This window comes from Neofelis nebulosa, chromosome 1, assembly GCF_028018385.1.
Source record: "Neofelis nebulosa isolate mNeoNeb1 chromosome 1, mNeoNeb1.pri, whole genome shotgun sequence".
Classification (NCBI taxonomy): domain Eukaryota; kingdom Metazoa; phylum Chordata; class Mammalia; order Carnivora; family Felidae; genus Neofelis; species Neofelis nebulosa.
In genome coordinates, this window is record NC_080782.1 from 113,331,723 (window position 1) to 113,348,280 (window position 16,558).

A 16,558-nucleotide genomic window follows, 5' to 3' on the forward strand; every position below is an offset into this window, starting at 1 on the left:
ACTGCATTAACAAGAGCAGCAGCCATACACAGATTTTAAATGCCTTAGCTACAACTGAGTTCCTTCAAGTACCCTCATCAGGGTTAGCAAATGTTACATGGGTTTAACCGTCCACAATGAAGAATTAATTGTAACCAGACTGATGGAACAGTTATTTCCAACCATCCACCCAAATGTGGAAATGACAAGTAAAAAGAAGTGCCCAATCTCTGTGTCTATGTGAGAGTATTCTGGAGATTTACTAGCACTTTTTAAAAATAAAGCAAAAACCTTTAAAATAATTTAGATTGTGAGAGTGGTTTTATTTCCATACAAATGATCTCTCATGATCATTTGTCGAAGTGTGTGCAGTCATCAGAACAAGCCACATTAAAGGAGGTAAATGACTCTCTAAGAATGTACAAGTGTTGGTTGCTATGACAACTGATGGGTTATATTAAATAGCAAAAAAAAAAAAAGTCAATTAGAAACCATTTGCACAGGAGTGTAAAACATTTCTGCCTCACAATTTCAGGAACTTTCCTACATCTCTGTATTATATAAAAGGGGTTATGTTGATGCCAGTCACAGGCGTTCTAATAAAGGTCACCCTCTTGATGCATACCCATCATTATTTTTTTGTTTTAATGTTTATTTAGTTTGAGAGAGAGAGGGAGAAAATGCACACGAGTGGGGAAGCGGCAGAGAGATAGGGAGAGAGAGAAACCCAAGAAGACTCCACACTGTCAGTGCAGAGCCCTATGTGGGGCTTGATCTCAGAAACTGTGAGACAATGACCTAAGCTGGAATCCAGAATGAGATGCTTCAAGGGCTGAGCCACCCAGGCACCCTGCATTCCCATCATTCTAATGCTTCCTTCCATAACCTGCTCTTTGGAACACCCAAGTAAATTACACCCAAGTAATTTACTTTAGAACACCCAAGTAAATTACCCAGTAAAATTACTACTTTATTAGAGTAGTAAAGAATTTATGCAGTTACCAGGCTCTTTTGTACTCCTAACATTAAACAGTACTTGGCTTCAATATATTTTTGTGTGAACCAAACAATTTTCAGGTTAATATATAGAGGCACTTTCTATCTGTGGAGCAGTTCCCCTGCCCTCAATGTGGCATATGCCTGACAAGTGAAGAAAATAAAGGGTGAGAAGAGAGGGTTTCAAGAAACCACCCTGCTAAGCCTCTCCTAGGTTTCCCTTCTCTCTTGGAGACCTCCTATTCTCCACCCCTAACTTCTTGAAGTGCTGAGGGGATTAAAGAGAGTGCCAAGTTTTCAGACTTAAGAAAAAAAAAAACACTGTTAAAGTGATAGAATGGGAGAGCCCCTCTGAATGAAATGATAAAGGCTCAAGAGCAACCACAGAGAGACAAGACGTCAGCTATGTGACTTTCTCATGGGCAGCTCCACAAACATTGATAGAAGGATTCTTGTGGCCATTGGGTAATGGCCTTTAGGGCCACTGATGAGAGCACTGATCTCATGAAGAAATATTCAAGCTCTCAGACTGGATTGCTCATAGTTCTTTTATGAGATTACCACATGATAAAGTGACCCAATGAGAGGCTCTCTACTTTTCTAATCTGTGCCGCCCAGTATCAGCTGAATACTCCCAAAGCACCCCTTGATAGCAGTGCTTTTCAAATTGTAGGTTGAGGCCCATCAATAGGTCCTAAAATCAATAGTGGGTTGAGACCACTATTAAAAGATAAAAGGAGAAACAGAAGAGGATAGAAAAATATCAGAATGAATCTCATCTACTGAGGGTAAATATACTTTGTGAAACTTCTGTTCCATTCTTTCTCTGTACATACATATGCACTGGGTTGCTAGATTAAATATGTTTTTTACTGTAGGTACTGGCCAAAAAGGCTGGAGAGCCAGAGTCTACTAAGAATACCTCCAAGTTTTCTGTTGCGTAAGGAGGAAGAGGGAGAGGGGAAGGGGAAGGAAGAGGGAGAGGAATAAAAAAAAAAAAAAAAAATTCCAGCTCTTTTGCTCTAGGGCTTGAATTGTTTCCCAAATCCACTCTCCACTTCCATAATATTATGCTAGGTTCTAACTTTTTTACTCATTCTCTAAATGTCTTTGCTCCATTGTGCCCTTTATTCATAACGTTTCCTCTCCCCTTTATGTTTTTCATATTCTGTCCTCCTTTAGGGTCCATTCAGGCCTTATCTTGGCATTGAGCCCATATGATCTCTATGTCCTCTCATCAATCATTTCTTTGTAGCTGTTCTGCTCAATTCCACACACTTTCTCTACAGGTGTCCTGTCTGCTTTGAGTTTTATCTGCCTGCTGTCCTACTTTGCTCCCATACCCCCTGGCACCCCTCTCCTGATCTGCCTCCTTCCCCCTGTTGCTTTCCCTTTGGTGTATACCTCCTAGTTAATTATCCTGTTTTTATTGTCTTGCTGTTTCTGCTTTTCTATGCGTATCTCCAGTTTTCCCGCTTGACTGAAAGCAACTTGAGCCCAGGGACTGTGAATCATACATTTTTGTATTCCCTGTGCTATTTGGCATAGGGCAGGGCATATAACAGGTGCTCAGTATAAAATGCCTTGAGCTGAAAAATCAGTCACGAGTCCCTGCTGTGCACCAAAACTCTACCCTACTCACTCAAGTATTTTTCTCTCAAGACACACTGTTTTGTGTTTAAAATGGCTTTGCGACTTCTAAAGCTAGTTTCTATTTTTTACCTTGGTTTTATCTACAAAAACTTGGTAAAGTAGGCCTGGGTCATGATACTCATTCTTGAGAGATGAGGAGATGGAATCTCAAAGACATTTTTAACAGCAACAAGTTGTCAGCGATGTCTCCAGAACCACTATCGATAATATGACCTATTTGTGCTTCTGAATTCAAGTAGAAACCAGACAATAATCACACATTATAATAAAGTGCTCACTCAACACAAAATGTTGCATATGGAGGAAAAAAATAGCAACAAAAAAATAGGCAAGGCTTAAACTGTGTTTCTCATGAAAAAGAATTTGAATACCTTGTACTAGATCAACATTCTGGCTATTTTGCTTTTGTTATTATGCTTGGATTCTAACAGTGCCAGAGAAAGTGGGAGGAGATCCACTTCTTACTTACCAAGGATATGTTGGTTTCCATTCAAAGTTGACAGTCTTTTCATTACACCCACCCTAGCAATTAGTGGTTACTCTGTGCAGTGTTACAAATAATTACCAACCTCTGGTTTGTGTGTGTGTGTGTGTGTGTGTGTGTGTGTGTGTGCATGTGTGAATTTATCACTTACCAAGCTGTTCTCCTAAATGTTGGCCTCTCTCCGTTGAGATGACCCGCTCATCTTCCATGTCACATTTGTTCCCAACCAGGATAACCTGGGCATTATCCCAAGAGTATGTTTTAATTTGAGTTGACCTAAAAAGAACAGGCAAAAAAAAAAAAAAAATGATCAGAGGAGAGAACAACATGAAATGAAAGAGAAGGAATATGTCCTACAGATGAGGATAATAGCAAAATATGAAGCCCAAATGCCTGACATTTAGAATAAATTAGTTCAGTGCAATTTCATCCTTCAGATACTTAGAGACTGACTGAATCAAAAATCCAGGGAACAATGGTGTTGTATTAAGAATTCTGTGTTGGGGGTGCCTGGGTGTCTTAGTCACTTAAGTGTCTGACTCTTGATTTCGGCTCAGGTCTTGATCTTGAGGTTTGTGGGTTTGAGCCCCATGTCAGGCTCTGCACTGACAGTATGGAGCCTGCTTGGGATTTTCCCTCTCTGTCCCTCCCCTGCTTATGTGTGCTTTCTCTCTCTCAAAATACATAAACTTAAAATAATAATTCTGTTTTATTTGGTGATATTAACATTACTACTATTTCTTCCTTCTATCTCTACCTTATGTAATATCTTTATACTCTGAGCAGCCAACCATCCTGGTTTGCTCACCATGTTCTCAGTTTTTGCAGTAAAAATCTCATGTTCCTAGAAACTCCTCAGTTCCAGGAAACCCAAAATGGTTGGTCAGTCCATCACACGAAAAAAGTCATTTTCCCTTATTACAACAATGTAAAGAGGTAGGACAATTAGGGCCTAGGAAATATGGGGATAATGTTAATTTCTAAATCTTAAAAAAATTTTTTAATGTTTATTTATTTTTGAGAGAGAGAGAGACAGAGTGTGAGTGTGGGAGGGGCAGAGAGAGATGGGGACACAGAATCCGAAGCAGGCTCCAGGCTCTGAGTGGTCAGCACAGAGACAGACACAGGGCTCAAACTCAGGAGCTGTGAGATGGTGACCTGAGCTGAAGTCAGATGCTCAGTCTACTGAGTCAATCAGGTGCCCCGATAATGTTAATTTTTAAAAGTGGATCCTAACAACTAATATACTCATGCTTTACATTTTACAGAGACAAATTCCAGGTTAATATAAAAATTACAATATAATGGGCTGGTAGTTTAAGTTATAAGCAGGATATCCAGAATTCTGAATAAGTTTCTAGTATGGATCATGATGAACACAGCCAACTTCTGATTTTGAAATTGAGATAGAATTGTGATAGTTCATATTTGCAGGTATAGTCCTAAATAGGTCAGATAGGTGACATGAACTTAATCCTCAGAATCAGAGGGATATTATTATCCTCCCCATTTTACCACTGAGATTATCCCAAGAACAGCCAGCTAGTCAAGTGTCAGATGAGGAAATCAAAACCAGGTTAGTATAGCTTTCAAGCCTATGCTCTTAACCATGTAACCATGCTACTTATTTTGAGAAGTGAAATTCTTGTGTGCTTGTTGTCATTTTAGAGAAAAAGATGAAAGGAAGCCACGTTCTTTACTCCTCCCTTCCTGCTGGTCATGTTTTTATTTGAGAACAACAATCTAAGATATGTGGAAAAGACCTAGCACTCAGTGGGTGGTCAGGAAAGAGATACTAAAACACTGAAAAACAAACGATGAAAGTTTAAAAGAAGTTTAAAAGAAAGTAAAATGTCAAAAAGAAAAGCTTAGAAATGTTTCTGCTTAGCAACTGTCAAGTCTTTCAGGATTATTAAATAGGAAATGTGACAGTCTGTTCTCAACTTGTAAAGAGAGTAAAAGCAAATAGTAAACTCTAGCAGGTCGTCTTCCAGTGAGATGCGATCACTATTTCTCCCTTATGAGAATAATGATTAGAGCTACAAGTCAGATACTGTTTTATTTCAGAGCATTCCCCTGAACCAAGTACAAGTTTTCAAATGAGATTAAAATGGCTGTGTCCCATGTGAACGTCTCAGAAGTTAAGTATATTTTATCAGAAAAATCTGGAGACATGACCTTTCTAATAGTGATACCTAAGTTAATAATCAATTCCCTGCTAGCAACAGGAGATTCAGCATACATCTATAAACTGGGAAAATAAAAGCAAGCATTCAAAACTCTAATTTTCTCTCACCTCAACTTACGTTTGTGGTCTATGAAAAATGATAAATTCATAGTGAATTAAGGAGTAAAAATGCATGCTATATATGAACACACACGAAATTTCAAGGGCTAACATAGTTTTACAAAAAAATTCCACAGGTTCTTTCAAAGGAACTCAAATCTAATTGGATTTCCTCAGGTATTTTTTAAGTTATCCCTCCACTCATATAGGTCTTATTGGTCAAGGCTTGGCCTTGGCTATGCCTGGAAAGGCTCAAGGGAGAGAGCCCTTATATGAACAGACAAGGTTATCCTGGCATACAGTTAGGAACCAAATAGAGAAAGTTATCCTGGCACATAGCTAGAAATCAAATAACCAGAATGAGGTTAGTGATAGGGGAGTCACAGGAGAGTGTCTTTTGGTAAGGACGGGGTTGAGGCTAGGATATAAAGGATATGGCTTTCTGAGTTTACAGGGGACAAATGCTCACTTGAAGAAATTTAGCACTCCTAACCTAGGCCAACATCCTCTGCAACCCGGTTTGCATAAACTTAACCAGGGTATACCTTTGTGAAGGTGAAGAAGAAACAACTTGGCTGATTTGTACTCTGAAGCCATGTTGATGGAATGTGTACTTCTATCATTCAACATGTATGAGTGTCTCATCTCTGCTGATTTAATAACCCATGGGGTCTTAGGCTACTGTGACAAGCTATACATTTATGCATACACAACATTTACCGTTCCCTATTTGTAAAAACGTATTTATAGCCATAATTGTATCAAAACCATTCCCCTTCCCTTTTTTACTAATATTTTAATGTAACCTCCCCAATGTCCTAAATTGTCAAGGGAATAATGTTATTTTTTTTTTTTTAGTTACTAGGAAATTATTTAAAACCTTTATCTAAAAACCTTCAGGGGCGCCTGGGTGGCACAGTCGGTTAAGCGTCCGACTTCAACCAGGTCACGATCTCGCGGTCCGTGAGTTCGAGCCCCGCGTCAGGCTCTGGGCTGATGGCTCGGAGCCTGGAGCCTGTTTCAGATTCTGTGTCTCCCTCTCTCTCTGCCCCTCCCCCGTTCATGCTCTGTCTCTCTCTGTCCCAAAAATAAATAAAAAACGTTGAAAAAAAAAATTAAAAAAAAAAAATAAAAACCTTCAATAGCTGATAGAAACCATTTTCTTTTTTTAACCAATTAAAATTATGGTCTGGGGTATTTGTACTCTGATGAACAGAAGATTTATTTGCCATCAGAACTGGTTAATCTTATCATTGGAATCAGGGGTGCAAATACCCAATGTGTGGCTTTGGTTTGACTACTGTGGACTTACTAATGATGTCTACCACCAACAGAGTAGCTTTAGGCAAACTTCAGTCACCAGCTAGAGGGGATCAGAATCATGCGGATTGATTTATGAATTACCACATATCATAGAATCCAAGGTGCTATGAATTATGCAATGAAGATTTGATGGATGGCCAAGAACAAAACTAAGTAGCAATGAAACTATGACACAATGCTTTCACAATAGTCTTGCTAGACACATTTCTCATTCACATCAGCTTCTTATTGCTCTGAAATTTCTTTTATGTATTCTGAGGATTTTAGCAATTTTCAGATCTTCAGTTGCTTTCCTTAGTACATAATAATCATTCTATAACTATCTCAATACTAAAGTCAATGAACCGAACTGTTTGTTGTTAACTTTCCTTCTTAAGTCCTGTAGCTTGTTGCTTTTCAAGAAAAAATGAAATGATGGTCATTACTCCAACATGAGCATTCACATTAAATTTATAGCCCTTTCTGCTACTCACTTGAGGTAATGACAATAAAAGCAGCTATGACTAAGTTAGCACATGTTCAGGCAATGAAATTCATCTTTGCTACTGTTGCACAGTGACTGTAAGAAGCCACTGATTATAAGACATATTCCAATTTCAAAGATGTTAACATACAAAAATTGTGTATCTTAGATTCTGTAAAATGCCATTGTTTTCTTGGTATTTATGTATGAAGACAAAGGTTGAAATGAGCTCCGAGTACTCCCTTAACTGAAGAAAATTTGCAGATGAAGTATAAGCCCCATGAGTTAAGAAAGACCCTGACTTGCACTTATTTCATCAAGACATAATATGAATTAAGGTCAGAAGAATGTTGGGATGTTAATCCAACTTCCATGTCTCCCAACTCAGAATCCTACCGATTTGTTCAACCAATTTAAAAGAAAGCTCTAATACTAACTGAGTCTGGGGAAATCATTCTGCATTCTTTAGTCTCAATATCTTCGTCTATAAAATGAGCCTAACACATTTTGTACTCATTCTCTGTGGCTGCTGCAGGACAAATGTGGTTTTAGGTGGGGTGGGGTCATCCTTTCAAAGTTGTAAACAACTCTACAAATACAATACACTATTAGTCCTAGGTTAGGCAACCAGCTGTCCCTCTTCCCAAATGCAGCTCCAACTCATCCTTTCTGATTTCTATATTCTAAATAATTGCAAATCTTTTTAATTAAAGTATATCAAATTTTGTCTCCATTCCAGAGGTCGAGGTCATACATAGGTAAATTTCTAACTGGGATAAAATGGTCTTCCTCTTGTATGTCTGCTGGAATATGACACACATTTGTTGAATAAATCCTCTTTTACGTGCAATTTCCATGTGTTTACTTTTTTGGTCATTTGCTGTATTTTGTAAAGTTTTTTATTTGGGAGATGGATTTTTAATCACCTCATTAGAGGCTGTCTTATTTGTTGGTTAGAGACACATTTAAAGAACGTGGCTGTCACCAAATAACATACATGTGAAAAGATGATTTATTTCTGAGTCACTGCAAAAGATCCTTTGGGATTTATGGTTAATCTCAACAAGGTTAATGGAATCAGAAGCAATATGCTTGTCACCATGGTTACTCTACAAATGGCAATTAAGAAAGCCTTACCAGTATTAGATCACAGTTATCAAAAAATCTGTTATTAGGTAAAACCAAAGCCAAAACAACAACAACAAAAAAAACAACACCATATATTTTTCTATTTTATCTCCTCCATAAACATATACAGAAAAGGTTTATGTTATTTTCTGCTTCTGTTTCATATTATGAAGCAAAAGATGATGAAACGTTTTTCATATTTTACACATAGATGAATGAATTCTGCATGGAATAATTTATGATTGGAGAGGTGTAAACAAACCAATCAACTTTCTCAATCATTACCCCTTTTTCCCTGTTTTGGGTATGCAAGTAATTTCCTAGGAGTTCAACCTGCTGTTGTAGAGAATGGACTTTGGCTAGTCACAATGTTCTGAAAAACAGTCCTTAAAATATGTTTCTGTGATGCAAAAAAGCAATTCTCTCCTAGGGTATGATTTGAGCTTTATATGGGAAGAGTGGGGTGTCAAAGAGCATAGGATTTGTTCTTCCTCACCCAGTGAACAGATCTTAACAGTGGTCCCATTCTTAATTCTGGAAGCTTGTATGCCTCCAGGAGCATCTATTTCCCTTATTCTCTTCAACCTCCAGGAGCCCTACAACTCTATAGCTTCTCAGCCAACTTCTAATTTGTAAGGGAATTTCCCAGCCTACTACTGCTCATCACAAAGGGATGCCTTTCTGTTACTTTATCACTAATTTAATCATTCATGTATTCAATTTTTCTCAATGCTTATAGAGTTTTTGTTTTTGTTTTTGTTTTTAATTACTCCAATGCAGAACGATTGAATCATAACCTCTAGGGACTTCATCTTAGGAATTAAAAAAATCTCTCTCCAGGTGATGTGTATGTGGAACTGGGGCTGAGAATTACTGGGATGACTCCCCACGCCTTTCCTTTTTATGTTTTAAATAATCGGTTTCCTTACTTCCCATCTAACACCCAAAGAATTTGCAAGTGGTTTGCAAAGATACCCATGGGGGCACCTCGATGGCTCAGTGGGTTAAGCATCTGACTTCAGCTCAGGTCATGATCTCATGGTTCATGGCTTCGAGGCCTTGTTGTGCTCTGTGCTGACACCTTAGACCCTGGGGCCTGCTTTGGATTCTGTGTTTCCCTCCCTCTTTGCCCCTCCCCAGCTTGTGCTCTTCTCTCTCCCTCAAAAATAAACACTATAAAAGAAAAAAAAAGATACAAAGAAAGTTTAAAATGAGAGAGTAATGGTAAGGAAACCAATAGGAACATAATAAAATGCAATGATTTACATATCCTATAAAGGCTGATAGGTGGTTTTAGAAAGTTGAGGGACTAAATTTTTAGATGTACATAACTCATTTACTAAAGGAGTTTCAAAAGGAGACTTTAAAAAAGTATCCTCAAATAAATGCTCCCAATATTTCATCTATTTTGTTATTTAAAAACACAGGTTTATGTTAAGTTTCTCAGGATCCACATAAGAGTGAAAACATATGCTATCTGTCTTTCTCTGTATGATTTATTTCACTTAGCATAACACTCTCCAGTTCCATCCATGTTGCCACAAAAGGCCATATTTCATTCTTTCTCTTTGCCACGTAGTATTTCATTGTGTGGGGAAGGAAAAAAAAAAGCTATAGAGGGAGGAAGCCAAACCATAAGAGACTCTTAAAAATGGAGAACAATCTGAGGGTTGATAGGGAGTGGGGTGGGGGAAGGTGGGTGATGGGTATTGAGGAGGGCACCTATTGGGATGAGCACTGGGTGTTGTATGGAAACCAATTTGACAATTTATTGTCAACAATATATATTGTTTTATATATATATATATATGAACAGTTTATATATAAACTGTTCATATATATATATATATATATATATATATATATAAAACAACAATAAATTATCAAATTGGTTTCTGTTTGTATATATATAAATTATTAAAAAAGACATAGGTTTACTGTTTTTGGTAAAATTATTATCTTCCTATTAAAGATTCTAATAATAGAAAAAGCCAAAATAATAAGAATTACCAGAAATATCACTGTCTCCAGATAATCACTAACATTTTGGTGAAAATTCTATAGTAGATTGTATTACTACCTCACTGGGTCATCAGCTCTTTCCCTGTAGGTGGATTGTATTTTCCTGCCTTATCAGCTCTGGACTGGGCCAAATGAGTTATCTTAGCTAATGGAACACGAGGAGATGTGACAAGGAGCCACTGGTGAGCCACAGCCAACAGAGGCATTGTGAGATTCCCTCAGTCCTCTGATACTCTTGCTCTTCATCCTGGAAAGAGCTATCCTGGAATGGGGCTACTCTGTCAGCCTGTCCCAGAAATGGCAAGCTGAGAGCCCATCTGAGTTCTGCAGGGGCCAGCAAATCTCAGCCAAACCTAGAAGAGCTGTATTTAACATAACACCCTTCCTAGGGCGTGGCCTACCGTTTTCATTTTGCCTCTAACTATCTTCCTTTCTCCCAGTTCTTACATAGACTTATTAATTTCTTTGAATTTCCCATATATTCTGCCTTCTTCAACAAAGAAGAGCTGTTGCAATGGGTGGTTCTGAGTTTTTTAAGGCCTAAAACTAATAAAAATTTGAGGGCCCAATTTAAGTAATGCAAATTACAAATACAGATTAAGTACAAGGCAATATGGAGCAGATGATGTTGGCGCTCTGCCCATAACATACCCCTTCTGCACTTGGCGAGCTGACTTCCAACTGCCAATATCTACAGCAATTTGCTTTAAAATCGTCTCCAAAGCAACGCAAGGACACTCTGCCTATCAGGGGAGATTGAATGTAACAGGGAAATAGCAGATCTCAGCCAGGAACTGACAGGGATTGGTGTACTGAAATCCCAGCTCCCTTCTTCCTCAGGCTGCTGTCACAATGATCCCCAGAGTTTTCAGGCAGGATTAAGTTCTATTTACCAATTGCAGTAGGAATACAGATTTTACTGGCTTCCTTCCCTTTCCGAGCTCTTTTCTGTACCTCTCTGTACCTGTTTCTTGCACTTCTGGAATAAACTACTTTTATATAAATTTTTGTTCCAGACCATATAACTGGGGGAATCCCTACTAAGACACTTTGAAGGAGCTTGTCCAAGTAAGAGTCCCAAATCTTACTAAAAGGCATTGTTTGGAGCTCATACTACTGGCTCAAAAGCACTGTTGTTAAATATTAAGGGCTCTTGGGTATTGCTGACTTTAACTTGTTTGCACCCTGACATCGACCACTGTGATGGATTTTAAATCATGAAAATTAACAATTCTTTAACTCCGATTTTTTTTCCCTCTTTTTAAAAAATATCTCATTTATTGATATGCAACTAAACTTAAGCTTCATTAATTTTGTAAGAAATCCACCTATAGCTATCACATGTGCTCCTGTCTAACTCACATTTATTGCCTCTGTGTCAAGCGGTATCATTTTCTTCCATCCATTCTCAGCACACACACTCCTGTGAACTAGGTGGCCCTTCTGCGGGCCCACATGCACCCTGTACTTCACTCACTATGGCCTTTATACTTGCTACATCCTCCCCCTAGCGTATGGGTTCTATGAGGGCAGGGACCTCAATTGTTTTATTCAGCATTACATCTCTTGCATTTAATATAGTGTCTGGTACTTACAAGATTCTCAAACAATTTTTATGTTTTTATTTATTTTTTATTTTTTAAAGTTTATTTTAAATAAACAATAATTATTTAAATTAAATTATTTAAATAAATAAATTAAAGAGAGAGACAGAGCATGAGTGGGTGAGGGGTAGAGAGAGAGGGAGACACAGAATCTGAAGCAGGCTCCAGGCTGTCAGCACAGAGCCCAAAGCGGGGCTTGACCCATAAACCATGAGATCAAGTCAGATGTTTAGATGACTGAGCCACCCAGGTGCCCCTTAAACAATTTTTAATTACTGACCAAATAAATGAACAAATGATAGACTGAAAGTGGCAAAAATGGCTAAGAAGTTAATTCAGAAATATAAGCAAAAATTTTAAAAAGCACAGGAGAAAAATCACCATCATATGCAATGCCTATGCCCCACCACACTCCTTTTAGGACACACTGCTAGCAGAGTTTAGCTTGGGCTTTTATATCCTGGCAGGGTCCATGGTATGGGGAGGCAAGTGTTGTCCCCTCCACAGCCTGCAAAAGCCATCTGTGTGGCCAGCCATCAGTCCAGCCTGGAGGGCTCACGTTTTCCTTTTTGCCCCAACCTCAAAGATTAACTTAGCACCTCAACATGGTGAAAGAGTTGGTTTAGAAGGCTGTCATCCAACTCCTTCATTTTGTAGATGACAAAGTGAAGACTCAAGATGCGGACAGAGTTGATTGAAACAACCTATCTATTGGCCAATATAGATCTACATTCCAAGGCTCCCCATGCCTGCATTTCTCTAACATGCTGACTTCTTCCACAGGGGAGAGAAGTAACTACATTTTACTAAACACAAGACTTCATAAGAAATGCATACAGTAAATATTTGATGATCTTTTAAAAATAAAAAATAGTATATCTCCTGGGGAAACCAAAAATGCCCCAAATCTTCATACATATGGTGTCATTGTTGTGGGAATGAGCAGAACTAGAAGTTCTGAAGAATCTGTTTCATTTGCCTCTCTGCAGGAAATCTGTTTGTTGATGAGATCCAATACTGAGCATTTATTTGAAGAACTGGAGAAGCAGTTGTCTTGATCAGTAAGGTCCTGGAACTACCTTGGAGCATACATTAGATTCTGTGTTGGACACAGAATCTTCAGAGTTGCTGAAGGGGAAGATGAACCAATAATCTAGCATCTGCTCTGCCCTCACTCAGATACCAGAACCTTCTCCTTCCTCTTTGTAGCCCCAGTGTCTGAGTAAAAGACAATCTCCATACATATTCAGCCAGATCTTGAGCACTGAGTTTTGCAAGACATTAAGATAGACCAGGAGTGTGTGTGTGTGTGTGTGGGGGGGGACTTCTGCCTGTGGGGAAAGTGAAACTTCTAAAGAGGAGGAGTAGGACCACCTGTCTCTACGACTTTTGGAGTAGGAGCTGCAGGAAAAGGGGAAGTGGGTATTAACAGGAGATAAAGATAGGAAAAGGAGAAAGGTCCATGTAGCCCCTTTGAAGACTAACCCTGAAACATCCTTTTCAGGCAGGGAAACAAGAAAACTGGGTCTACTTATACCCCCTATTCATTCCTCTATCACTAGCCCACTCTTTTGGGATCATTGTCAGAGAAAAATTGTCAAAGACTCTGAAGGGGGCAAAGAAGATTACTGGGGGCTGTGTCTAGTACATCTTTCCAGGTCATCTGTTTTTCATGGTCTTTGATCTTTTTTACAGCTCTGCAGATGGTAGAAAACAGGTAATGATATAAATGAAGTCTTGCTGATAGGAATTAGAAATGCAAGTCAACTGTGTCTGGATTACAAATGATCATTGGTCCGTGGTTATTAACCTATTTTGCAACTATTGGTAAATTTGCTTCAGCATTCCTGAGTGCCTCCATGTGTGTCCCCTGAATACTCTCTTAAACCCATGGCAATATATTACTTATTCCATCATTAGTTGCTGAGATAAATAAAATTTTTGACACGTGTCTATTTTATATTTGGGTAATAGCTGTGATTTACCTCATTTTTAAAAGAAATTAACCATAGCAACTTAACAGCTGATGCAAGGAAGGTGTGTGTTTCAAATCACCAGGCAGCCTGAAATTGAGACAGAGAAGGAACTACTACGACCACAGCCTACACCCAATCTTCCTGATGGGTATGAGGTTTCATGACTACAAGAATTAGCATGAGCAGAAACCCTCGGAAGGACAACACTCAAAAACACTCCAGCCCTGAGAATCTGACTGAATGCCATAAATGTCCCCTCAAGTTAACAAAGAACCCCTTCTGAGATAGAAAATATCCTGGCCCTTGCTAACCTACCTAAGGAGCAATGGCCAATCTGGTGGGAGTCAGTGTAGTGTAATAACAAATATAATATTGTAATATTAAAAAAACTATAAAAATGATAATACAACAATAGCTTCATTTATTAAACCCTTAATTTATTCAAGGCAACGTACTAAGTGCTTTACATTTATTTTTATGTAATTTAATTTCTATGACAGTATAACGTAGATACTATGATTCTCCCTTTTTTATAGATGAAGAAACTAACATGGAGACTTAGTGAGGGAAGTTACCAGAAACACTCAGATACTGTATGATACAAATGGAATGCAAACCATCCCATGAAAATAGAAATTCCAAGTCCTGGGTTCTAGTTTTTGTACTTACTTCAGAGGACCAGAACTATTCTCTCAGTTTTTTTTTTTTTTTAATCTCTGCTTCTTCCTAAGAGAACATACTGTATCAGATTTTTATAATGATCAGTGAGAAAAATGTCCAAAGAGTTTTGAAAACCGATTGCCATATGAATAGAAGGTATTATTACTGGCAAATTGATGTCATTAATTATCCACATGGAACCGATGTATTTTTTAAGCATTTTATTTTAATCATGGTAAGTATTCTTTAATTCCTATTCTCTATTTCCCCGATCCCCTGACCCCACACAGCACTGATGTATTATCTCAAAATTACTCTCTAAACAGTCCTCACTGTAATTTTCTTTGCTGTTTTGTAACCTTTAATTAGAAAAGGTTAAAGTGGGAGAGAAACCAAAGCCAAAACAAAATACTATCCAATTCTCTTTTAAGCTAACAAATGCATCGTCAGACATCATGTGAGGAGCTGGGGACATAGCAGTGAAAAAGACAGGGTCTCTGCTCTCAGGGAGCTGTGTTTTGGCTCCATAGTGCAATATATCAACTACATTCAAATCAAGGAGTTTATTAAACACCTATTGTGAACAAGACAGTGGGGTCTACATGAGAGGGTTATGCTTTTCAGACTTCAGCAGGCACCGGAATCACTTGGAAGCTTTGCTTTAATAGATTCCTACACTCTATGCCTAGATATTCTGGTTTGGGAGGTCCAGGGTAGGGTGTGAGATTCTGCATTTACTCTTTAAGATTATTTTTATTGTTTATTCATTTTTCAGCCAGAGAGACAGAGACAGAGAGGGCACAGGCAGGGGAAGGGCAGAGAGAGACACATACACCCACAGAGAATCCAAAGCAGGATCCAGACTCTGAGCTGTCAGCACGGAGCCCGATGCAGGGATCATGAACCTTGAGATCATAACCTGAGCTGACGCTGTACGCTTAAATGAGCCACCCAGGCACCCTGAGATTCTCAGTTTCTAACAAGCACTGAAATGATGCCAATGCTGGGCTTTAGACCACATTTTGAGCAGCGCCATCTTAAGGGAGAGAAATAAATGGGACTTTAGACCTTGTCCTTAAGCTGCTACATTCATGAGAGAGATAAAGTTTGGCTTGAAAAGTTCATATTAAAATGGGCAGGGTGAGGGCCCATGACTTTCAAAGTTTCTGACAAGTGTCCCAGAAGCAAAGGGGATGAAATGGAGGGAAAGGGAGAGCAGAGACTCAGAAGGGTAAGGTATTCGGGTGGAGGTTCACTTTGAACAACTGTTCCACCCTATTTAATGACCATAGGCTGTGTCCTTGGTCATTTCTTTAACCTCTCTCTTTTTTTTTTTTTCTGAATACAGATTCACATCCAGGTTTTCCAAGAGGTTTTTCTTTTTTTCCTGTTTCTCATAAAGGAAAAATGGAAAGAAGCTTTACTAAGCTTTCTCTTAATAATCCTTCTCTCTACTTCTTGTTATTGGGCCCAGTCAGGAACTTAAAAAAATAATGATGGGTCATGAAAATATTCCTCTGTCTAAAGCAAGATTTAACCTCCATGTCAGAGAAAGGAACAAGACTGAAGCAGAGGGTCCTCAGTGCTAGAATGGGGTGGGGTTTCTAGGCTGCAGAACTGGAGGTGACCATGAGGGGCCCAGGGAGCTGTATGGGGGCACCATGCCTGAAAATGGCGGTGGTGATGCGTGGGGCAGTGGAGAGAGGGTGGTCTGGGGGATCTGCTCTTGAGGCTGCCATCAGGGTTTCACTTTTGTGAGGTTAGCTCAGACTGCCATCCTGTATGATCAAAGAAAAGAGTTGTGGCTGTAGGAAAGTGGTTATCCCCAAGAGTTTTATAGCTTAATAGGGAGGGGAGTGAAAAGGAAAGAAAATGAATAAGCAGGGAGGCAAAGAAAGATTATATTCAGGGCCAAGCAATGGGCTTAACTGGGGCTGCTGTCCCTTCCCTAGATCTTGGGTTCTTCAAAACAGATCTGTAAAA

At 38.8% G+C, this 16,558-nt stretch overlaps 1 protein-coding gene across 2 annotated transcripts in view; it reads right to left on the bottom strand.

Annotated features, from left to right (window-relative positions):
- RAB3C (RAB3C, member RAS oncogene family) overlaps nucleotides 1-16,558 on the bottom strand; it is a 294,417-nt gene that overhangs the window by 46,984 nt on the left and 230,875 nt on the right. For both annotated transcript variants that reach the window (XM_058731921.1, XM_058731911.1), the window contains exon 4: nucleotides 3,264-3,388. In XM_058731921.1, the coding sequence (XP_058587904.1) occupies nucleotides 3,264-3,388 (125 nt within the window). The remainder of the gene's footprint in view (nucleotides 1-3,263; nucleotides 3,389-16,558) is intronic.